General features: G+C 35.9%; 1 protein-coding gene across 2 annotated transcripts in view; it reads right to left on the bottom strand.

Moving 5' to 3' along the window:
* Positions 1–19,939: 19,939 nt before the first annotated feature.
* The window catches only part of IRF2 (interferon regulatory factor 2), a 120,516-nt gene continuing 114,659 nt past the window's right edge, over positions 19,940–25,796 (bottom strand). For both annotated transcript variants that reach the window (XM_012552092.3, XM_003773033.4), the window contains exons 8-9: positions 23,424–23,470; positions 19,940–21,264 (exon numbers count right to left, since the gene is read on the bottom strand). In XM_012552092.3, the coding sequence (XP_012407546.1) occupies positions 20,956–21,264; positions 23,424–23,470 (356 nt within the window). In that variant the 3' untranslated portion in view covers positions 19,940–20,955. The remainder of the gene's footprint in view (positions 21,265–23,423; positions 23,471–25,796) is intronic.

Genomic DNA, 25,796 nt, shown 5'->3' on the forward strand with positions numbered 1-25,796 from the left:
AGTGTGTAAAGGGCCAGAACTTTGGAGAAATATACTTAAGGCTCAGTATGATTGATTCAGTCCTATAACAAGGTGTTAACTCAGTGGAATTGATAAGACAATGGTTATCTAGTTTTACATGTACTTAGTACTTAATATAGTTCTACAAGATTGATACCTATTCTACAAAATTCACACCTACAATGATGTAATTATAATAGAGTATTAAGAGCCAATTCATTCCATCTCCCACCACCATGGTGGCTGGTCTGTCCCCCTTCATTTCTCTACTGAGACCAAAGCCCTTGTGAAGGGCTTTCAGAAAGCTAGCCCAAGCCCCAGGCAAGGAGACAGACTGTGAAGGAGATAAAGAATTTGGACTTTATCCCTGGCTATTCTTGTGATGATTTCTCAGCTGAAACTAAGGCTGGTCCCAAGACCACCAGAAAACCAACCAGAACTATTACACTAGTGTCTCAAAACTTCCTTTCTCCCAAGAGCTCATGGGAATTTGTGTCCCCCCACCTTGGGGAAGGCAGCCTGACCCTGCCTCTGTGAATATGAGAGCACAGAGCTGAAAGAGAAACAAGATATTGCAAGAAGTCTCTTTGGGAAAGAGTACTCATCCCAGCTTCACTAAATTGTATGGAATGTATTTAATCCCATGCAAGGATAAAGTTAGAAAGGGGCACTGGAAAGTTGAAAAGGTATTCTGAGGCATTAGAAGAAGGATTTCTATCAAATTCCATGCTAACAGAATATTTAATAAAAACTTAATCTTCCATAGACTTATTTCCCTATAAAGCATGTGGCCAGATTTCTGAATGGATATATAATAGCACATGGGATTATATCCATCAAGGCAAATGAAAATTGGACAGAGGAGGGGAGAAAGATTGGAGATCATAAGTTTTAGAGTCAGATTGGGTTTAAGAAATTTTCTTTAGACAAGATATCTCTGAAGTATCTTACAGGAGGGCTAGAAGACCTGGTAGAGATTAATGATCCTGACTTTAAAAAAAAATTAGGAGCTATAAATTTAAGTATCAAATTGATATTCTCAAAGCAATTACTCGACTATGTCACTCCATCTAAAGAAGATTCAGCAGCTTCAAGATTGCCTCAAGGAGTGAAAAAAACTATATTACTTTTAGCAATCTGTCTCCAACCTCTCTCACTGGACCAATTTCACATTGCTATTCTAGCCAAACCAGCCTTCGTCCAGTTCCCTGGATGCACCATTACACTTCCATCTCATTGTTTTTGCATAAACAGCAGTGGCTCAGTTCTCAAATGCTTTCCCTCCTCATTCCCTCTTACCCCATTTTGTAATCTCTACCTTCCTTCAAGGCTTCTGCCAAGTGCTTGCTTTCTGATCCCCTTTCCCCTCAGCCTGTTAGTGACCAGAAATGTTTCATTATACATTTTTTGATTTACTTAAATAAGTGCCTCCAAATAAAATGTAAGATCTTTGAAAACAGAAACTGTTTCATTTTATTTTTTGTCTTTGTATTTCTAGCAGCACAGAATTCAACACTGGGCATCTAAAAGGTTTCTGTTTGTTTCATTTGTGTCTGACTCTTCATAACCACATTTTGGGAGAATGTTTTCGCAAAGATACTGGAGCAGTTTGCTATTTCCTTATTCAGTTCACTTTACAGATGAGGAACTAAGGCAAATAGAGTTGTGACTTGCTCAGGGTCACATTGCTAATACGTGTTTGAAGCTTGTGAAGATGAGACTTCCTGATTCCTTGCTGTATCTGCGTGCCATCTATATGCCCAAAAGGCTTATCTGGATTGGATTGTTATGAGCAGACCATCTCTTCTGAACTCTGAATTCCTAAATAATAGTAATAGATAAAATTTTTATAGTGCTTTAAGAGTTGCAAAGTGCTTCCCACTTATTATTTCATTTGATCCTCATAACACTGTGAGGTAGGTGCTATTATAATCCTCATTTTCTACATAAGGAAACTGAGGCTAAAAGAGATTAAATGACTTACCCAAAGTCACACAACTAGTAAGTGTCTAAGGTAGGATTTGAACTCAGGTCTTCCTGAATCCAAAACCATCACCCATCTAGATAGTTCTTTGCCTACACACTAAGACATGCATCCTTTCTTCTCCAGTACTTCAGCAGATCCATGATCTGATTAATATGGATATTCTCTTCAATGAGAATCATAACCCATCTTCATTTTCTTCACTTTGTCCATGCCTTCCATAACACCCCCTTCTCTCCCCACCTCCACCCCTGCCAATAACATAGCCATTCAACTTACTGGAGCCCTTGAGTATACATTTCTTAAATGATATCTTTTATAACACTTCATTCAATTTATCATTAGTAATCTGTTGTAGCAATATATATATATATATATACATATATATATATCATCCTTGGCTATTCATCTCAGAATAAAACCCATTAACATTGTATCAATAATCCAAATGGACTTTATTCACATTTATTGATCTTACTAGTTATTTTTCATATGTAAATAGAAAAATTCCCATTATCTCCAAGAATCCTTAAAATCTCAGGTCACGCCAGGGTCTGTGTTTAGTTTTTTTGTAGCCATTCAAGAGCAGCCTTAGGTTGAAATTCAGAGAGATCCAAGTCAGAGCAGACCCTTTCTCTCCTAGTGAAAAATTACTCTCCTAGAAAACAGAGTTCTATACTCTCTACTAGTGAGTTCTCTAGGGTGTTTCTGGACCATCACAGAGCTAATAAGTAAGATGACACCTTATAAGACCAGAGGGTCATAGTGATTATATGTCTGGTTTATACCACAAGGTTTATAGGATGAAACTAATGCCCATTCTCTCATATTCTCATTAGCTTAAATTTATATTATTCTTATATTCTTCTGACAAATTGCCACTAAAAGATCTGTGAAGTTTTCATCAAGTCATTTCAATTCAAATTCCTTATCTATAAAATGAGACACTGGAGCTAGATCTCTGCTAAGATTCTATGGGTTCTGGTGGACTATTATTCTATATCTGATTATTTCCTAGGTGTGCTCATAGCAATTAACCAGAACCAATTGTTGAATCTTGGAAATTCCCTGATTTATTGAGGTTTTTTTATTATCTAGACTTGAAAAAGTGATTTTAATAAAGCAGGTTAAATTATAGGGGGATAGGAAGATACAATCATAGTTAAACTTACCCAGGGTCACCTGGGTCATCTAGTTGGTAAATATCTGAGGTGAGGATTTGAATTCAAGTACTGCTGCATGTAGAACCAGTATATTATCCACTGTACTATCTAGCTACCCCTAAGAAGGTTCTTTTTAAAATATGTTCTGCTACATTTTTTTCTCTGGAGAGCTGGCTGCTGAATATTTACCAGCATACCATGACTTGGGTTTCCCATCTCCTGCCAATTTTAAGCCAATGAAATCTCCAGATCTTCAAGTCATCTATTCATCCTCCAGAAGAAAATAGGACTTAAAACTGTGAGTCAGCTATATAAAATGGTAGGCAAAAATGCTGATGTGACCTTATGTTGTAGTGAGAGATACCAGGCTCATAATGAAGAAGATGATGGTTCCTCTGCTTTCTGCCCTATTCAGGCCACATCTGATGTGCTGCATTGAGTTTCAGCTGCCAAATATAAGAAGATCATTAATAAACTGGAGGGCAGCCAAGTGAAGGTTCCCAGGACAATGAAGGTTACTGAGATCACGCCATACTAGTTTAAGGAACAGGGAGTGTTTAGTGTGGAAAAGAAAAGACTAATGGACAGTGTGTGATAGATGTGTTCATTCTCCAGATAGCTTATGACTACTTTGCCACAGACACTGGAAAATGTTCCTGGGAAGATTTAACCAGAAACAAGCACCCTGGACATCTTACCATCCTGACTAATCACTACCCTCAGTAATCAACTATATCTAGTCTTAGCCTAGACCATCCTTCCTTTCATTCTCCAACCATCTTCTCAATAACTATATTGTCATCATGGATACCCCTGTTCTTCCCCCTCTTTCCAATTGTTAAACCAGCATCACATCAATTATCTTTGCTCCTCCATACTCTTCTAAGAAATACTCCTTACCCCTATAAACCAGGGATGGAGAACCTTTTCTTTTTCTACCAAGGGCCAGGTGGATATGTATAATATCATTCATTGGCTATACAAAATGGTCAATTTATATAACTCAAGCAGTGAGAAGTTGTTGTACCTAGCTTTTAGCTTATTATCATTGACAATTGCCTTAGTAAATGACTGGGCCAGACATTCCCCATCCTTACTATAAACAGTGGCATGCTGATAAATATTTAACAACTGGCTTTTAGAGTGGAGGAGAATGTATGAGAACATACTTTTAAATTTTAATCTTCATTATTCATATTTTCTGATTAATTTTTTTAAATCCAGACAACTGATAAACCAGCAGTAACAGCTACTGATTTCTGAAATATAAATGCTCACACTCAAAATTTAACAAGGGAGCTGGCTCCAGCTCACCCCTGCCAGTAATTTCCCAATTCAAAACACCTCTCCTCCATCACTATTTCCCTATATGTGTCCTCCATTGGAAGACATGTTCTCTATGTGCAGAGACAGGATTCCCTTTTGAATTTATATCTCAGTTGCTAAGCATAGTTATAGATAAGACTGAATAAATAATTTTTCAAGTATTTCAAAAGCTATGGAAAAGGGACAAAGTTCTTTCTTCTCAAGGCCAAAAAGCAGAACTATGAACGATGAGCAAAAGCTACAAAGAGGCTTTGATTAGGTGCAAGGGAAAGCTTCTTGATAATCAGATCTACTCCACAGTAGAACAGGCTTCTTTAGATAGGGCATGGCTAGATACTCAACTAATAAGGATGTTACTGAATCTATTCTCAGAAAAGTACAGGTTGATCTAGGTGGTCACTAATGTGATTTCCGATTTTGATAAACAATTTCTTTCCTTTATTCTTTGTTAACAATAGACCTTCAATCTACTAACTAATGTCTGTGAGGTTTTTGAGTTAGTTCAAAGGTCTCTCAAAAACAAAAAAAGAGACAAACATGCTATGACTTCTAGTCTAAAAATGGAAGGAGTGTGACTGAAACTAGTCTCAGAATTGAGCATCAGGGACTAATGACTTAAAAGACATTTGAGTCAGCTTTGTTCTGTCTTCAGGACAGGTGTGCTTCAGTCAGACTGGTATGATCTTCATATAAATGAAAGCAGATAAAGTTAGCTTTGTGGTCTAGAATTCATATAAATGAAATCAGATAAAGTTAGCTTTGTGGTCTAGAATTCTCCCTTTCCCCACCCCCCACTCCCCACCCCATCCCACCCCCACCATGTTGTTGTCCACAATGTTGTTTTGTCTGACCTGATTTTGGTGCATCTCTAAGAATATAGTGAGACTAACAAACAATTTGTTCAAGTTTCCCCACCTGCCCTCCTTCCTCCTCCCCCTAAAAACCCTAGAATATTCGTGGAGAAAGGAAAGACAGACTTGGATAATGAATTCATGAGTCTCTGGGACAACTTATGCCTCCGATGCTCCAGAGAAGCTGGTGTTCTGATTACTTTAAAAAAAAAAAACAAACTGAAATTGGATCTTGGCTGCTTTGTTATCTCTGCCAATGTTTCCCATTGGGTGTGACCATTTCTGAATCAGGTGGAGGGTGTCTACCAGGTCTTGGTGAAGGATTTCCTTTCAACCTTTTTATAATCCTGGTTACCATGAAAATCAATTCAGAAGCAACACTTAAAAAGGACCGGATTGAACTGATGACATTCTACATTCATCCTTGCCATAAAATCAGCAAATAATTCCCTGTATAATTTCCTTCAGTTCTCTCTAGAATGCATTTGGGATTTGCTCTGCCATTCCTTGGGTCTACAGCCTACAGCATCACTCTTCTCCAGGAAGTACCCTTCAGTCTATGGCCTCTCTCTCTGACTGGATGGCTCTTTTTAGAATCACCGTTTAAGGAGGATGCCTAGACTAACCATGTCTCATTCCTCTACAGGCTATAGCTCAGACTTCTACCATGTCCCATCCCCAATTTTTCAGCATCTTTTTTGTATTATCTTCTTCCATTGAAATGTAAACTCTTTGAGGGCTGGGACTGTTTTTCTTCCCATTTGTATTTGATTTCTCAGTGCTTAGCATTAATCTAGAACATAGTAAGAAATGAATAATTATTTGTTGATTACCAAAAATCCCTATCCACTTCCTGTTGTTTACAACTATTGAAAAGTGGAGTGGATGCCTCTGTGGGTACTGAGATCGCCCATCAGCAGACACTTTCAAGCAGAACTTAGATGACTCTGAGCATCTGTGATTCTGGAATTGACCCTGGTGTTCCTTCCCTCCATCACAATACCTGAACAATTGAGATGTAAAGTGCTTAAGACAGTGCCTATCACATAGCAGGTGTTTAATGAATAATTATTCCCTTCCCTTCCCTCTATGGAACCTCACATTCAATTCATTCCAACTAGAGCATAGTGTATAGTACTGGGTACTGGGGGAAGGAAAAGATTTAATAAGAAATGATGTATAACTACAAAGGTCAATAATTCGATTACAGATGGGAACTGTTGGGCCATTACCATTGTCTTGACATGCCTTGCCACTGGACTCCCAATGACCAGAGGAGAGAGTGAAGCTGATGACTTTGCACAACTCTGTCTCACTTAAATCCAGTTTACTTGCAAATCAAGACATTACCTTCCCCTTGTCCTTGCTCCTTTTCAAGAATGAAGGGTAGGGGCAGCTAATTGGTGCAGTGGATAGAGTACTAGCCCTGAAGTCAGGAGGACCTGAGTTCACTTAACACTTCTTATCTGTGTGACCCTGAGCAAGTCACTTAACCCCAATTGCCTCAGCCAAAAAAAAAATGAATGAAAGGCAAACAATAACTCAAACCAGTTCCCATTTTTTTACACCTCCTTAGCTCTACTAATTTAGAAACATCCAACTCCAACTCCATATTCCTGGAGTTTAACAACTGACATTTCTGGCAAGCTCCAATTGGTAACTAAAATGACTGACATTTCTTTTCAGTGGTGAGAATTTCTAGAAATTCATTTTGAGCTGCATTATTTTAAATCAAGCCTTCAGCTACAAATACTTGTTTTTTTAAAGAATTTTTTTTATTTTTCAAAACTGAGTTTTATTTTATTTAAAACTTCATTCTCTGACAGAAAGATAATGATGAATATTGGAGGGGATGTGGGAAAACTGGGACACTAATACATTGTTGGTGGAACTGTGAATGAACGCAGCCATTCTGAAGGGCAATTTGCTGCTATGCTCAAAGTTATCAAACTGTGCATACCCTTTGATCTAGCAGTGTTTCTATTGGTCCTATATCCCAAAGAGATCTTAAAGGAAGGAAAGGAACTCACATGTACAAAAATGTTTGTGGCAGCTCTTTTCATAATGGCAAGAAACTAGAAAGTGAGTGGATGCCCATCAATTGGAGAATGGCTGAATAAATTATGGTATATGAATGTGATGGAATATTATTGTTCTATAAGAAATGATCAGGAGGCTGATTTTAGAGAAGCTTGGAGAGACTTACATGAACTGATGCTGAGTGAAATGAGCAGGACCAGGAGATCATTGTACATGGCAACATCAATATTATACAACAATCAATTCTGATGAACATGACTCCAACAATGAGATGATAGATGCCAGTTCCAATAATCTTGTGATGAAAAGAGTCATCTACACCTAGAGAGAGGACTGTGGGAACTGAATGTGCATCACAACTTAACATTCTCACTCTTTTTGATGTCGTTCAATTGCATGTTGTTTTCTTACTCATTTTCTTTCCTTTTTGATCTGCTTTTTCTTGTGCAGCAAGAGAATTGTATAAATGTTTACACATATTGGATTTAATATATATTTTAACATGTATAACATATATTGGATTGCTTGCACTCTAGGGAAGGGAGTAAGGAAATGGAGGGGAAAATCTGAAACACAAGGGTCAATGATGAAAAATTATCCATACATATGTTTTGAAAATAAAAAGCTTTAAAAAATCTTCATTCTCGGCTTCACATTTTTCCCACCTCTCACCAGCTGAAAAAGGAAGAAAAACAAAACCCCTTATATAAACATGTATGTTCAAGAAAAACAAATTCTGCCCTTTGGCCATCTCTGAAAATTTTTTAAAATATAAATATATTTTTAAAAATTTCAGTCTATGAATATAACAGCTACAAGAAGCGAGCAATATGTTATATCTTCTTGCTTGATCATCCTGTTGATCAGAATTCCTAAATGTTCCATAACTGTTTTTCTTGCATATTAATAGCACTTCACTTCCTTCTGTTTCTATTCATACAAATCTTCCCAGGTTTTCCTAAAGTCATCCCCTGTTATCATTTCTTATATCAATAGTATTCTATTACAAATTTGTTTATAGCAGAATTTGTTTAGCCATTCCCCAGTTTGATGGATACTTCTTCAGTTTCCAGTTCTTTGCCACCAGAACAACAATAATATATGAACCCTTTTCCTTTTTCTTCAATGTCTTTGGGGTATCACTGGGTTAAAAACTATATCCAGATTAGTATAATTCCAAATTTTTATTTGGAATGACTAAACCACTTCAAATTCTTCAACAGTGTATTAATATGTGAATTTTCCCATAGACATCCAGCATTTGTCATTTTTCTTTGCTATCCTGATAGGGGTGAGGTCATACTTCAGAGTTATTTTAATTTGAATTTCTCTAATTTTTACTGATTTAGATTTTTTCTTCTGGCTATTTGATAACTTGGATTTCTTCTTCTGATAACTGTCTATTCATATCCTTTGACCATTTCTTAATTGGGAGCTAGCCATAATATTTTAAAACAACCACAGGGCATATATAGTATGTAGTATTATTACCTCCTGTGTACATCAAAGGAGGAACTACATGTAGTTCATGCTTTCCTTTTCATTCCCAGGGTCCTGGTTATGATTTAGCTGAGAATTTGAATCATGTTTATATTCTTAATTAAAATTATTATTAGCCCATAGTATGGTTTTTTTCATGGTCTGTGGGGTCTTTGGGAATTTTGTATTTCTCAGTATGAAAATAAAAAATGAAATAACCAAAAGATGTTTTCTGAATCTGGAGCCAGGAGATCTGGATTAGACATCTGGTTCTAACACTCACTTGCTATTTGTGATCTTGGGCAAGTTATTTCCCTTCTGTGATCTTCAATTTCCTCCTCTTAAAAAAAAAAAAAAAGAGGCAGATTGAACTCAATGATCTCTAATATTCTTTGGGGTTCTAACATTTTGTCATACTCTGAACCATACATTTAACATTGTGCTCAGGAGTACAAGGGACTCCAGCTCCGCCCTCACTGAATTTAAACTCTAGCTAAGGAAACATAGGAGATCTAGGTGGTGCCATAGTGCATAGAATGCTGAGCCTGGAATCAGGGAGATTCAACTCCCTGAGTTCAAATCTGATCTCAAACACGTTCTAGCTGAATGATCCTAGGCAAGTCACTTACTCTGTTTGCTTCAGTTTCCTCAGGTGTAAAATGGAGATAATAATAGCACCAATCTGATAGAGTATAGTATATAATATTATTACCTCTACATATATATGTATATGTATATATATATATATATCAAATGAAGTAACATATATAAAGAGCTTTGCAAATCCTATCTATGTAAATATCATTGCCATTATAGTGATCATTACTAACATGTTTTGTGTATGTGATAAAAATGTGGAGTAACAGATAACTAGCCCATATGATCCATTAGTAGTACTTTTCAGATTTCAGGAAAAACCAATGAAGGCCCTGAATATATTGGGTGAATCCCAAATTAAGGAGAATATATAGAAAGAGTGACAGAGGATGGACAGTTATGAAGGCGATAGTGTCTTCATCATTGCAGGAAACATAAATATCAATGAGATCATATCTCCATCGGAGAAAATGAATTAATCAAGCAACAACAGTCACCACAAGGCCCTGTACTAGGGGTTAGGCTCAAAAGTAAAAGTGACACAGTCCCTGCCCTGTCTATTTATTAGGAGACACTCTGTTTTCTAGAGCTAAGGCTCAGTAAGCAAGCCTTGCCCTGAGCTTGACATAACAACAATCCTTTGTGTTTATCCTCAGGATGATCTCACCCTCTGCAAAAACCACATAATTATTGTATTGCTTTGACCAGCATTATGTTTTCTCTGAGCTTGGACAAGCACTGTACAAACTTTGAGAAGTGCCCACATTCCACTCATGAAGCCCTGCTATGAATCCAACTTGCCTCATTGTTGCTGTTACCCTCACTGTCAGGTATAAAGACTGCCTTGAGTCTCGCCACTAGGGACAAGGCCCCAGCACATGTCCTTCTTTGAAAGCTATTTCCTTCACTTTGAAATCAAACTTTTGTTTGATTCCTGGCTCTTCTAGCTCTAGCCTGCTTTGTTCAGCTCCAGTCATCCACATTTTAAAGGCTGATTTGGTTGGGTTGGTACAAGGAACATCAAAATCAACCAGGTCAAATATCCTTATGAGGAATTGAATCAAGCAAGCACACAACAAACATTTATTAAAAATCCTCGGCTAGAAGCTATGTGGAAAAGACAAAAATGACACAGTCCCTGCCCCCAAGGAGTTTATAACCTAAATGAAGCAGATGTGTGTGTGTGTGCAACACACACACATTTATACACTTATATTTAAATGGATAGATATTTGGATGGAGAGGCACAAACAGCTAGAGGGATCAAAGGATTCTGGACCCCTTCAGCAGTCTGCTTAAATCTATAGACCTCTTTTCAGAATGCTTTTAAATGCATAAAATAAAATATAATGAATTACAACTATATTGAAATATGAACTATATTGGAAAATCAAAATTGTTTTAAAAAAAACAAATTCATAGACCTTAGATTAAGAAACCCTGATCTAGAAGTTGAGGGGAGCCAATCTATGAATAAAGCTAAGGATTCTAAATAGCTTCCAAGAACACATAGACTATCAAACATAGTCTCTGAGAATAAGAAAGTATTTTTTGCCTTTGTAGCCCTGGGTCTATTAATGCAGAGAATATGTGTTCAATCAGTATTTTAAATTGAATTGACTTCACTCTGGAGGGTCTGAAATGGAGCAGGCCATTTTAGAGGTTGGAAATTCCCCTCTAATACTCACAGATGGGCAGATTCATGATTCTAGCCCCTTGGCAGCAGACCAAGAAAATCCACTGATGTGGACAAATGTTTACATTTATAAAAAGCCTCTTTCAGAAAGCAAATTTTACTGGAAACTGAAACAGAAATTTAAAAAAAAAAAAAAGAATCCAAGGAAGAGAATATTTTCAAACCAATTAGAGCACCTGTAGGGACAGTTTTATCTTTCTGTCTAACCACTTCCACCCCCCAGGCTGCCCTTGTATAGTTTGTATGAGGTTTTGTTCATGTTATTCAGGAGGGGCTAAACAAGCTGCCGTTGCACAATCTCAGGAAGATAAATTCCACCCAGACAGCAGCCCTTGTTTGAACATGTTTATGGGACTGGTGTTGAGAAGCTGACCAGACCTGCAAAGAATAGGAGACAGAAAGAGAAATGTTGGACTTTATGCTGTATGTATGTATGTGTCTGAGTATGTTTTCTTCCTCAAGAAATGTAGTTAAACAACTCTCCAAACTCTTCTGTCAAGAAATGTGTTGCAGCCCTGGAGGCTATGTCCAGGGTTCTTGGACAGACTAACTTTTATGCTAAAACTAGCTTGAAGGCCTCACCACTTCCTTCCTGCCAGTCACTATTTTCAGGAGCACTGTCGCAGAAACCCTGCACCTGTTGTTAGAGTTAATTTGGCCAGAATAAAAGATCTCCTTGAAAAGCTCCCTTTTGCTGGAAAGGATCAGAGGGTCCCTTTTTATAGGGGGACATGAAGAGAGATCAGAACTGAGCCAGGAAGACCAAGCTGCTCAATGGTGAGGAAATATTGAGGAGACATGAAAATTCTTCTCTTAGAATTACAGAGATGGAAGGACCCCCCCTAGTCCAACTCCCTCATTTTTTCAGATGAAAAAATAGAAGCTGTCTGAGAGAATTAAATTACTTTTTTTTCCTTCCCTCACAAAGAAATAGCAAGTTGTACATAATAGATCTGCAGCTTCATATATAATCGTCTTTTAATTATTCTATGTTAAGGAAAATTAATTTTAAATTAATCAATAAAAAATAAAGCCTGGTGGTGCTCTTTAGCCACCTGTGCATGGGTGAGACAAAGTATGTTTCTGTGTATCTGGTGAAATCATATCCTCTCAGCCTCAGTTTCCTTGTCTATAAAATGGGAATAATAGTTTATCTCACATGGTAAAGTGGAATGATCAAATGAAATATGTCTATAAAGCAATTTGCAATTCATTTCCACTTTATTTGGTTTTTCTTTGTTAATCTACAATATCAACCTTGACATTTACCCATAAAGAACCCACATCACTTCATCTCCATTAAATTCCACCGTGACAGAATGTAAACAGCAACTTTTGGGCCATGGACTAGTCTTTCTATTTCTTGAAGACTCAGACAGGTAAACCCAGAGCCCCAGGAATTGTTGTCCTTCTGCCCCCATCAATCCCCACCACTATTATTACAACCATTGTCAATGAGAGCAACACTCATGAAGATGAAACCTGACAACTGATTTTGGGGGTGCTGCAGTCTCCTTCCCACCTCCTCAGCAGTCAAAGACACCAAAGATTCCCCCCCTCCAAAAAAGGTACTAGAGTTCTTTTAACGGTTCAATGTCAGAAATAGAATATGGCTTTCATAAAGGATATGATGGTAAAGATGCACTACGCTGCCCTGCCCTGAGCTGGCTCCCACTACTTGAAAATAAGGACTGTTTTGTTTTTAAAATTTTAATCTCCAAGGTTTAATGTATAGTATGCTTATTGTGTATATATGAAGAATAGTGATCATTTAAATAACAGCACAAAGAAAAACCCACAAATGGGTGTGTTGATAGATAACTAGAAATGTGATTGCTAAATATGCACATGCACACATAGACACATTTGTATATGTATATATGTGCATGTCTATACATGCATACATATACACACATACATGTATGTATGTGTGTATATGTATGCATGTATAGACATATGCACATATATACATGCATGTGTGTGTATGTGTGTAGTAGCAGATAAGACAATGGTGAAGAGATTTCAGAGTCCATAAATTTTGATGGGAAAAATTTAACTTTTTGTTTTTCATAAAGTGCACTGGCCTTAGTCAAGGAATCTAGGTCCCAAAACTACCTGATAGTTATTATTTTTCTAATCTCAGTCACTTTATTTCACTTCTCTTAACCTATGATATGTCCAATGGACTGGATGATCTCTAAAGTCTCTTTCAGTTTGAGATCTATGACCTTCTGACTGACAGAGATGAAGTTGGGGTTGAATCAGTGAAACTGCTTCCCTCCTTCCCCCCCCCCATTAAATTCTTCCTGAAGCTCAAAGATTGAGCAGAAGTACATACCTGTGGCATATTTTCCCCAAACTAGTAGAAAACAATCATTTTGGAGGGGAGAAAAATTTCTTTGTTTTTTCACTGATACTTTTCAAAGTTGTACCAGTTTTTCAGGTTCTCATCAGCAATGGGATAGTTTCCTTCAACTATTTTGATTCTGCCTCAAAATTCCCACACCTGTGTGTATGTTTATTATATTTTCTCTGCCAACAGTTTAACTAAGACTGGTCACAGCTGTTGAAATGTGGGGAACAAACCATTACAAAGATAATCAGGGAAGAATTTTATCTAGAGTCTGTTTTGACTGTGATGCTGACAGGAAGAGAACCAGGCCTTGCGTTTGTATGTGGAATTAAAGAGGAAGTAAGAAAGGAGAATGGGGAGGAGCTTCTTAACCCTGGGCAGCTGGACCTGCTTTTCCTGGACTTCCTCTATTTTGCCCACTAAAACCTACCACACAAGGCTTATTCATTTCTCAAAATTTCCAGAGCAGTAGCTAGATTTTATTCATTTTGCATTTTTTCTTTTTAGGTGACATATATTTGGATCCAGCTTTACCATGTTGTTCTTTAGAAAATTATGTCCCTCTAATGCTTGCTATTTGTGGGACCCTGAACAAGTCATTCAATCTCCTTAGGCCTCAATTTGCTTACCTGTTAAGTGGGGGAACTGGATTGGATGGCCTGAAAGACAATATTTGTAATTGCCTAACATAAAGCAGGCTACTTATAAATCCTTATTTCCTTCCCTCCTGCTATCCTTTAAGGCTCTGGAACAACAATCCCATAAATCTATAATTAGAATCAGACAGTATTTCTCTACAGGAAGTTAATAAGGAACTAGACTCCTCAATTTTGGAACAGAAAGAGATTCTTAAAGGACTAAAGGAGAGGTGTTTGGATTCTGCCTAGATGGAACTAAATTAAAACGTAATCAGGAAAAGTTTAACAAAATAAATAAAAATTCAATGTAATATAGATAATGTTAAACTGTGGTTTTCTAAGTCAATACATGGCCTGTAGGGTTCTGTCTCTAAGCGAGTTTGACACCACCAGACTGAGGATTCTTTACTCATTTTTAAATTCAGTGAAAACCAATATAAGACTTTAAAGAAACTACTCATTAAAGTAGATTGACTATTCTCGGGTAGAATTCTCAACCACATGAAGCCAACCAATGAAATATTAATTTCTTTTTCTAATTTAAGGCTGGATAATTTAAAGACTGCTAATCATATCTATAAACAATGCAAACTTGGATAAAAAATTTTTAAATTAACTCTTTGTACTTTCCACAAAGGTGCCTTATATGAATTCTCTCAACACCCATGCCCAGTCAGAGACCCACCCTTACACGCATATTTACTCCCACCCTTACTCCTCTGAGGGAGGGAGAGGCAGGTTTTATTTTTCTGACTTTATGAGTCAATCAGACTTTCAAGGTTGGTTCCTGACTGATTGGTCGAAGATTAGTTAGTCTCTCCCACATACATAAGACAAGAATGTATCAGGATTTGAAATTCTAGCTCAGCAACCCTAACAGAGAATACTTTGGAGGAAATATCAGTGCAGAGCAATTATTGCTATCTATAAGCTAGGCTAGAAGAGGAGCACTCCATTGAGGATAATAGATTTACTTAAATTTGTCCACAGGTGTGTCCTGAATTTTGCTTTTTTTTTTTAAACATTAATTCATGAGAAATTTCTTCTGATAAAAACAGCTAAGTAAAATTGATAATACAGTGCCTTTACCTGATGGTGTATGCAGCATTTTACATCTATAGCATCGCTTCTCTATTTTTTAATGAACATAAACCTATTTTCTTTCCCTCCTATTTCCATTGAAAAGAAATTCTCACAACAAATATGCATTATCAAACAAAACAAATTCCCATGATGTCTGTATAGAAAATAAATGTCTCATAATTCACCCTAAACCTATCATCTTTCTGTCATGAATAGCATTCTTCATCTTTGGTCCTATGGAATCATGAATGGTCATTCTATTGATTGTGTTTCTTACACCTTTCAAAGTTATTTGTTTTTAACCATATTGCTGATGTTTAAATTGTTTTCTTAGTTGTATTCATTTGACTTTTCATCAGTTTATATAAATCTTCAGACATTCATTTTTGTTATAACGATATTATAACAAATTATTCTCTAGTTCTGCTTACTTCACTCTGCAATCGGTCCATATAATTTTTGGGCTCTCTCTTTGAAACCAGTCATTTCCTTATCAGTGACAGTACAATACTCCATCACATTCATATTCTACAACTTATTCCTAATTCATAGGCAGCTCCTTTTCCAGTTTTCCACCACAAAACTAGCTATTAGTTTTGTAATATAAACGACCTTTTCCTCTTTTTTTTTAAATTTCTTTTGGGTATAGTTCTTTAACTATCTATCAGCGCTTTAACTGGGTAAAAATATACACACACTCTTTAGTTACTTTTAAATTATATTTCCAAATTGTTTTCTGTAGTGGTTATATTCATTCATAGGACCACTCATAATGCATCAATATGCCTGTCTCTTGTCATAACCCTGCCAACATTTCTTTTTTCTGTTATCTTTGCCCACTCTGATCAGTGCCAGATAGAATCTCAGAATTGCTTTAATTTGCATTTCTTCTCACAAAGCTATAGGTAGCTTGGGTTTTTTGCTTTGGGAACTGCATGTTCATCTCAATTTGAGAATGTTTTTTTTTCTTCTAAATTTGAATAATTTGTTATTCATCTTGGAAATGAAACCTTTATTAGAGAAACTTGTTGCAACATGTTTTTCTTCAAATAACTGTTTCCCTTTTAATTTTTATTATATTTGCTTATTCAAAACTTTTTTCATTTTATGTAATTAAAATTTTCCATTTTTTTCTTTTAGAATTCTCTCTATTCCTTGCTATCTCATGAACTTTCTTCCTATCCAAAGATCTGCTAATGAGTTAAAATCTACACTTTAACATTTTTTTATATATCAAAGTCAAATACCCCTTTGGAATTTATCCTGATGTAGGTGTGAAGTATTGGTCTAAACCTAATTTCTCCATATTATGTAATTTTCCCAGGACTTTTTGTCAAATAGTGGATCTTTATCCTAATAGCAGAAGTCTTTTTGTTTGTCAGATACTAAGATACTAGATACATTTGCTTCAGTGTGCAGAAACCTAATCTGTTCTGATGGATCTATTTTTTTTAACCATTATCAAATTGTTTCAGTAATTCTGAATTCAGAAATTTCTGCTCTGTATTATATAGTTTGAGATCTGACAGAGCTAGCTCCTTCATTCCCATTTCTTTTCATTATTTTTCTTGAGATTTTTTTACCTTTTCTTCTCCCCATGAATTTCAATATTATTATTTTCTAGTTCTCATAAAGTAATCTTTTGGTAGTTTGACTGATATGGCATTTAATAAGTAAGTTAAAGTAGCATTATCATTTTTATTATATTGGCTCATCCTACTCAATTAATAATCCTATACTTTTGTGAACAATTGTAGTTGTATTTATATAGTTCTTGTTTCTGTCTTTAAAAGATATTCTCAAATATATATATTCTGTGATAATTTTAAATAGAATGTCTCATCTCTTCCTTTTGGATAGTATTAGAATAGACATGCTGATTTTCTGAATTTATTTTACAGCCTGCACCTTTCTTAAAGTTAACCAATACTTCAATTTATTTTTAGTTGACTCTTTAAGGTTCTTTTAACTATATATCATTTGCATAAAGTTATAATTCTGTTTTTTCTTGACCTATGATTATTAAAAAAAAATCCCTCAATTTCTTTTTTCTAGCCTCAGTGCTATGGCCAACATTTCTAGTACTATGTCAAATAGAAATGGTGACAATGTAATTGAAAAGAATTCTTGTTTATTTCCATAACAAATAATGGTACTTCTTTGTTTTAGATATATACTATTTGTCATGTTAAGGAACGGTCCATTTGTCCTTATTTTTTCTAGTGATTTTCAGAAATAGGTGTTATTTGGGTCAAAAGTTTTTTGGGGGTTTTTCTGAGCTTACTGGAAAAGTCACACTATCCTTGTTCATATAGTTTTTATAGTTTTCCTAATATTGTGTACTTAATTTGACTCCAACATGATCATAGTGTATGCTCTTTGTGATATATTGTTTTAGTCTCTGCTAATTTTTTAAAATTGCATGTGCTCTTTGCTCTGGCTTCCTTTTTTAGTTTTGATTGTCTCTGGTTTATGTATCAAGACTATATCTGAGACCTACAACGAATTTGCTAGGATTCCCATCTTTTGAATTTTCTTGCAAGTAATTTATTTAACATTGGGATTGCTTATTCTTTGGATGTTTGAAAGAATCCATTTGGTCTCAGAATTTTATCTTTAAAAATTCATTTGTAGGAGCAGTTAGGTAGTACAATGGATAGAGCACCAGCCCTGAACTCAGGAGGACTTGAATTCAAATCTGACCTCAGACACATAACACTTCCTAGCTGTGTGATCCTGGACAAGTCACTTAACCCCAATTGCCTCAAGAGGAAAAAAGTTCATTTGTGGTTTTAAAATTTCTGCTTTTGTTCTGTTCATTTGGATATGCTATTTTTCTTTGTAAATATCCATTTAGTTCAAATTTTTGGTTCTGTTGTCATGAAGTGGGGGCAAAAGAGTTTAGATAGTAATTTATAGAATTTATTGTTTGTTTGCTTCCCCCCCCCCCAGGACATAGATTTGTTTTTATTCAAAGGCTTTTTTTTTGTTAATTTCTTTTTTAATTTTTAAGATTTCTATTTTGGTATATAATTGGAGTTTAAAATTTAGGTTTCTAGTATTTTAGTTGCATCCTGATTCACTGATCGGTTCATTCTCTTTCTTGTTAATGATCCAAAGACATAATTTTTCACCTAAGGACTTTTAACTATTCTTTAAATTTTGGAATGTTTTCTTTTATTTGTTATTGTCCTTTTAATTATCTTTAATGAAATGATCTATTATTTCTATGGTTTATTCTTTGACTCAACAATTCTTAAGGACTAAGTTATTTAATCTTTTCAATATTCTTTTCTGTGGCCCTTTATATAATTTTTATTGTACTATAGTCAATAAAGGAAGCATAGATTTTTTTTTCCTTTTCAGCAATGGTTTGTAAAGGTTTTATGTTTCAGGAAATTATTTTTGTAAAGATGCAATCCATAATATATGTGTGTATACATATCAACATATTCATGTATGTATATATACATACACATATGTATATATACACATATATATTATATACTTTTTCATTGCCATTCAAAAATCATCAGAAAAATTATATTTAATTTTTTAAAAATTCTATTCAGGGCTTTGGTTTCTTCTTATTTATTTTTTGATGAAAATTACCTAAAGCTTGAAGAGGTAGATTGAGTTTTGCTTTTTGGCAGTCTGCCTTTCAAAGAGGCAAGGCAGGGGCATAGGAAAACCAGTGGGTTTTCTACAGTTTAAATAGTACCAAAAACCTCACTGGTAGGTAGGTGAGAATTATTATTCCCTACAGTAGTTCTTGGTCTAATTTCTCTTTTGGAAGAAAACAGACATTGTCTTATAACACTTCATGTTCCATTTAATAGGTGTCTATCTTAAAGGAAAAGGCTGAGGTTCCTTAAACCAACTTCTCCTGAGAATCCTGGCTCTCTGTCAGAATTGGGCAGAGATAGCTAGGTAGCAAAGTAGATAACGTATTGGAGGTGAAATCCAGAAGACTGAGTTCAAATCCAGCCTCAGATGTTACTACTTTGGTGACTGGGAACAAATCACTTAACCTTTCTGTGCTTCAGTTTCTTTATCTGCAAAATTAGTATAATCACAGCACATACCTCATAGGGTTGTTTTGCAGATTAAATGAGATTATATAAGCAAAAATAGTTTTCAAATCTTAAAGTGCTACATAAAAGTTACGAGCTAATATTAAGATTATTACTAATATTCTTTATCGCCTAGTTCTAAAACAGAGCTAGAAACCAGACCCTCAATTTTGTTGGTATAAATTATAATAGGAAATTCCTTCTACCAGTTCAGATTGGCATCATCTCTCAAACATACAATCTCACAGCAATTCTTAACCTAGGTCCCACAAAACCCAAAAGGGTACTTGTAAAGATTTCCAAATGTCCATAAGCATGGATGGGAATGAAAAATTGCATCTTTATTTTTAATTTAGCATTTCTTTCAATTATGATAAAAAATATATTGAGGAATCTGTATGTTTCATGAGACTGTAGACGATATTGCATCTCTCTCTCTCTCTCTCTCACACACACACACACACACACTGAGGAGCTCTGTCTTAAAGAAATGCTAGAACATTGAGAGATTAAATAATTTGCCCAGAGTCACATAATAAGCATATATAAAAGATGAAATTTGAACTCAAGTCTTCCTGGCTTTTTAGGATGGCTCTTTAGGTATTATGCCATGCTGCTCTGAAGCAGACTATAAACAAAACCAGGCAAGATGCTCATTAAAAATTTAACTTTATATCATATTTATTTATTATCAATCCACAGGATAATTTGATTGCTACACGAGCTCATAAAAGCTATTTCACCTTTACAAAATTAAAAAAAAATGTGCCACAAGGATGTAATAATAATTGCTGATAAACAAGAAAATGAATTTTAAAATTATAAATTTGCTGTAGAAAAGATAAAAAACAATTATATTCACTTTAGAATTTTTACCTTGAATAAAATATTCCCCTGTATAAAAAATTAAAAAAGCTTGCTCTGGTTAGAATTAGAGTGTTTTTCAAATCTGGGAATTTGCATAATATCCTCATGATAGATTTATTATTGTACCGCGTGGCATTCAAGCATAGCAGATTAGAAACAATTTTTAAAAAGCAGTCTCAAAACGTGACATCTGTACAGAAGATCAATATTCTTTCCCCCTCATCCTTATGGACATGTAGTATGGATAACTTTTGGAGGAGAAGAGAACAGGAAAAAGAGGGGTTCTGAATGTGCCATTAATTTAGAGCAAGATAATGAAAAAGGCCTATTTGTAAGTGCTTTCATCAGATAAGGTGCAGAAAGCAGACTGCAATATTGCTAGTACTGCATTATATACATATTCACACACACAAAAAAAATTTTAAAAATTCCAGCGAGTTCACATTTTCTCTTTCATTCCAATGCTTTCCATCTTGCCCTGGCCTTGACTATGAGAGACACAGCCCCCATATTAGGATATTGATGGTCCTATGAAGTCCTGAGACTTGAACAAAGCAGGCTCAAAGTTCTGTCCTGGGAAATCCAACAGGCTTTAGAGAGACTTACTGATAGGCTGGGGTCCTGAGTTTAAAAAAAGCTCCAGAACTGGAGTAGGACATAGCAATTAATGTTCTATTGTCAAGGCTTTTCCCCCTTCGATTTGTCTAAAGTAGGTGTTCAAAGAGAAAAATAAAATATAAACAAGCAAACAAAACAAAAACAAGGAAATCCCCAACAGCCATGGCCAAAATTCACAGTCAAAGGCTTAACAGCTCTTGACTCTTGACTGGGTGATATCTGATGTTTTCTTAATGACACTGGCCCGGGTCTCCTGGTCGGGCCGACTACTGGTAGGAGCTTGAGAGACTGAAGACATTAGGGGAAGATCAGGGAAGGGAGGCCAGGAGCTGTTGTAAGGCATAGGCAAAGTTTCCTCCTTAATGGTAACCTGGAGATCCGGCTTGTTGGAAGTCACAAAAGTTGCCATGCTGGGCAGCAGGTAGCTGTTTCTTGTCCCCATATTGCTTAGGTACTGTTTGCCTTCAATGTTCCTTTTCAGCCAATGTTGCCGTCCCTTTCAAAGAAAAGAACAATTTTAAGTGCTTTTTTTCACTTTAGAAAGATATTTATATTGCTTTGTTTTAAAATAAAACATTTAAAATTGTTTTATTCCTCTGGAGAATAAATATGTTGTTAGTAAATGCATTTTTTAAGAGTCACAGACCTGGCAATAGTCTAAAGAGTACTTTTTACTAAACACTAAATGTGTATTCCAATAGACTTGTGATAGAAAGTGCCATCCACATCCAGAGAAGAACTATGGAAACTGAATGTGAATCAAGGCATAGCATTTTCATTTTTTGTTTATTTTTTCTTTTTCATGTTTTTTTTCTTTTGATCTGATTTTTCTTGTGTAGCATGACAAATATGAAAATATGTTAGAAGAATTGCATGTTTAACTTATATCAGATTGCTTGTAGTGTTGGGGAGGGGGAGAGAGAGGGAGAAAAATTTGAAACACAAGGTTTTGAAAAAGTGAATGTTGAAAACTATCTTTGCATGTATTTGGAAAATAAAAACTATTTTAAAAAACTAATATGTGTGTGGTTATTTGTAATTTAAGCAAGTATTTCCCCCAGCTCAGTTCCCATTCTCTGACTGTAAAAATAGAGTTCTAGAGTGGGAAGAGACCTCAGAGACCATTCTAGCACAACCCCTTCATTTTTGGGATGAAAAAACAGAAACTTGGCACAGAGATAAACTGATTTGCCTAAGGTCACACAGCTAGTAAGCGTCAGAGGCAGCATTTGAACACAGGTCCACTAGCTTTAGAACAGGACTTCTTAATTTATTCTGTGTTTTAACCCTTTTGGTAATCTGATGAAACCTACAGACCCCTTCTCTGAATGTTTTTAAATGCAATAAATAACACAGGATTACAAAAGAAACCAATATACATATATACATACACATCTCTCTCTGTATATGTGTATGTATGTATGTGTTTGTATGTATGCTCAAGGCCGCCAGGTTAAGAATTCTTTTCCTAGTATAGACCACACTAACTCCTCAAAGATAAGACCAGTATGTAAAGGAGGAAAAAGATGGTAACAAAACAATTTGGAGTCTCTATTCTTCTATCTTTCCCCAAATTAAGAAATTAATTGGGTTCTATGTTCATTACACTAAATATGCTATGTTTAATCTGACTCTTTAAGATGAGCCACAGGTTCAGTTTAGTGAAAATAAAATAAGAAACTTCTCAGTAGGCAGCTTCAGTGTTCCTGTTGGCTTCCAAATTAGTTCAAGGCAATCATCAATGTCTTCCAAGCATGATCCAGCCATATGTCTTTGAGAAAAACATGTTGAGATTTTTGATCCCAGAATGATCAGTGAGAATTTATATGCACATCTCCACACTTTGTCCTTTGCTTTCCTTGGAAAGTATATTTTCTCTCTTTTTTTCCTCCCCACTTCTCCTTCCATTTCTCTTTTTGTGTCTCATTCTCTCTCTTTCTATCCCCCTTCTCTTCCCTCTCTTTCCCTGTTCCTTCCCTTTGCTTCCAAACCCCCCTTTTATGTCTGCCTCCTCTCCTCTCTGTCTCACTATCTCTCTCTCTGTGTTTCTCTGTCACACACACACACACACACACACACACATTTTATCAGAGGGCTCTCTATCATCATCATCATCATAGCCATTTCCTGTCATTGTGTAATCACTGTCAGGAGGAGGAAAATCTCAAAGAAGCAGGGCCAGAATCAAGATAAAACACAAAAATAACTGCCTTGGGTCCTGGATCACAGAAAAGAAGAGAAAATCAAGCTATATGCAGGGTGCTCAGCTCTTCTGTACATTGGATTTGGGTTGTATGGATCTGGCCAGGTGTCATTTCCACTAATAACTTAAGGTTACTTGTGGGACTGACTACTTACATAGGCCTCTCACTTTATAATTTTCTTTTGATATGCATTTTTTAAAAAGCACTACTCCTCTCCTTTTTATTTTCTCTACTAATTTTTTTCCAGCTAATTCCAATGACATTCTTTTAAAATTCATCATCCTTACCAGAGCAGAATGCAGAAGCCAGCCTCTGGCACATCTCCCCACTCTCACAACTTCTCCCTATCCTCCAACAAAAACATTCTCTAACAAATGTTAAACCGAGATAGTCTTTGGCAGTACTTTTCCCAAAGCACCTCTCTTAGGGTTCAACACCCACCCACACTCACCTCTGTGCTTTCTTCATCACTTGGCACACTGTCTGTTGTTTCACTTTCTGTTAGAGAGATAAAAAAAAGAGAAAAAGAGAGAGAGAGAAAGAAGACCATAATTCCTACAATTTACAACACTATTGGGTTCAGACACCATAGAAAAAATGGTTATCTTTCTTAAAAGGAATAATGTGTAAACAAGCTAATATCCTACCCCTCTGCACAGAGAATATCAGTTGCTAGAGCCGACAGTCTCATCAAAGAAGATATTGTTTTCCAAGCAAAATTGGGATTAACATTCTGTTTTCTTTGAAGGTAGGGATTATTCTGCCACCATTTGTATTCTTGAAATGGCACAGCCCCTGGCACAAGAGGTGGCCCTTAAAAGAGCTCACTGACTGTATGATGGAAATAAACTTAGTCTCAGATTTGGCCTAGATTTGAATCCTAGCTCTGACACTAACAAAGTATGGCAAAATTGACAAGTCATTTAACCCCTGAACCTTTGTTTCCTTTTGGGTATAATTATGCTGAGACCACAGTGATGTTGTTCTAAGCAAAATACTTTTTTACTGCAAAATGTGAGTTAACAGCGAGAAGAACAAGTAAGGAGATTTCTGGGCACTCGGGGGCTCATATTTACTTTTCCCACTGCATTTCCAGCTATTTCCCAATATGGGTTGTCTATTCTTTCTGTGGCAATATTCCTTTCAACCCCCTCTTGTCTTGTACACTCCTGCTTCTCTAACTTTGGAAAAGTAATTTGTACTATGTGAAATCTTAACTCCACAGCTTATTGTTCCCCAATCCAAGTTTGTTAATGCCTTTCTCTGATCTTTTAAGGAACAGTGAAGTCTCTTGCATATATATTCATGCAATCATTATTCTTCAGTTGTTTAATTTGATCTCCCCAAATAAAGTATAAATATCAAGAGAAAAGAATTGGATCTTGGATTTAAGTAGTAATGATGTACTCATTTGCCCCAAGATAAATGAAGAAATTCTAAAAGAGCACTTTCAGGTCAGCAGACTCAGATGAACTCTTTCTTTGGGTACTGAAAGAACTGGCAGATATGACTGCTGAATGTCTATAAATGTTTTCTGAAAGTGTAAAGAATGGGAAATGTGCCACAAGACTTAAGAGGACCAAATGCTATTCTGATTTTCAAAAAAAAATTTAAAAAAGAAGAGGATAGAGTTTGAAAACTATAAGCCAAGAAGCTTCAATTCCTGATAAAAATGCTAAAATATTTCATGGAAGGAATGGTTTTTCATCCTTCAGAAAGGGAAACAGTGATCATTAATAAGGCTTTTTCAAGAACAAGTCAATCAATTAAATCAACAAATATTTATTAAATATCAATTATGTATCAGATATTGTGCTAGTTGCTAGACATAGCTCATGCCAAACTCATCTCATTTTATTTTATGATAGGGTAACTAGATTGGAAGAGTAGAGGGATGCTGTAGATATCTAGTATACCTGAATTTCACCAAAGTTTGATATGGTCTTTCATAGTTTCTTTACTGATAAAATAAGGAGTTGTGGATTTGATTATGTGGATCTGAAAATGATTGAAGGAATCAGCCCTAAAGAGTACTCAGGATGTCAACTTGGAGATAGCTTAGTGTAATTTTCAAGAGAATATCTCTAGCTCTTAAGTATTCAACATTTTTATCAAAGACTTGAATGAAGATAAATGACTCAAGACTGAGGGGAATAGATAACATGCTAGATAGATCAGGTTCTAAAACGATCTAGATGGTTTAGAACAATGCTTAGAATGAAACAAGACAAAAAATAGACAGAGATAAATGTATAGTCCTAAATTTACAACAAGCATATGATGGGGAAGGCAGGGGGAGGGGGGAGCCAAGTTGGCAGAGAAAAGTCAGGACATTGCCTAAGCTGTCCCCACTTTTCTTCAGAATCAATGCTAAATAAAGCCTCTGAATGGATTTTGGAGTGACAGAACATAAACATTTGGAGTGAAACAATTTTCCAATTTAAGCTCTCTTGGAAGGACTTCAGGAAAGGTCTGTCTCATTTGCCCAGGGAGGGCTGATCTAGGGAATCTAGCGGGAGGCTCTTAGCCAAGGTAAAGTAGCATTGGCCACTCTGCCATGGTGCAGAAGGCCAGTGACTTAGAAAGCCAGCTGTGAGACCTCTAACCCAATAACAGAAAGCAAATTGTAAGCCCCTGCATCCCAGCATAACAGTCAAGACCATGCCAAGCCAACCCAATTCAGTGGGAAAGCCACTGGCCCCAGCATGAAAAGTCAGTGAGAGTCCTTAGTCACCCTGCAAGAAAGGCTTGGTACACTCTCCCTTGTGCCCTAGGAATAAAGCTCAACTTTTTAAAATGAGCAAAAGGGCAAAAAGAGCCCTGA

Source organism: Sarcophilus harrisii, chromosome 6, assembly GCF_902635505.1.
Source record: "Sarcophilus harrisii chromosome 6, mSarHar1.11, whole genome shotgun sequence".
In the NCBI taxonomy this organism is placed as follows: Eukaryota; Metazoa; Chordata; class Mammalia; order Dasyuromorphia; family Dasyuridae; genus Sarcophilus; species Sarcophilus harrisii.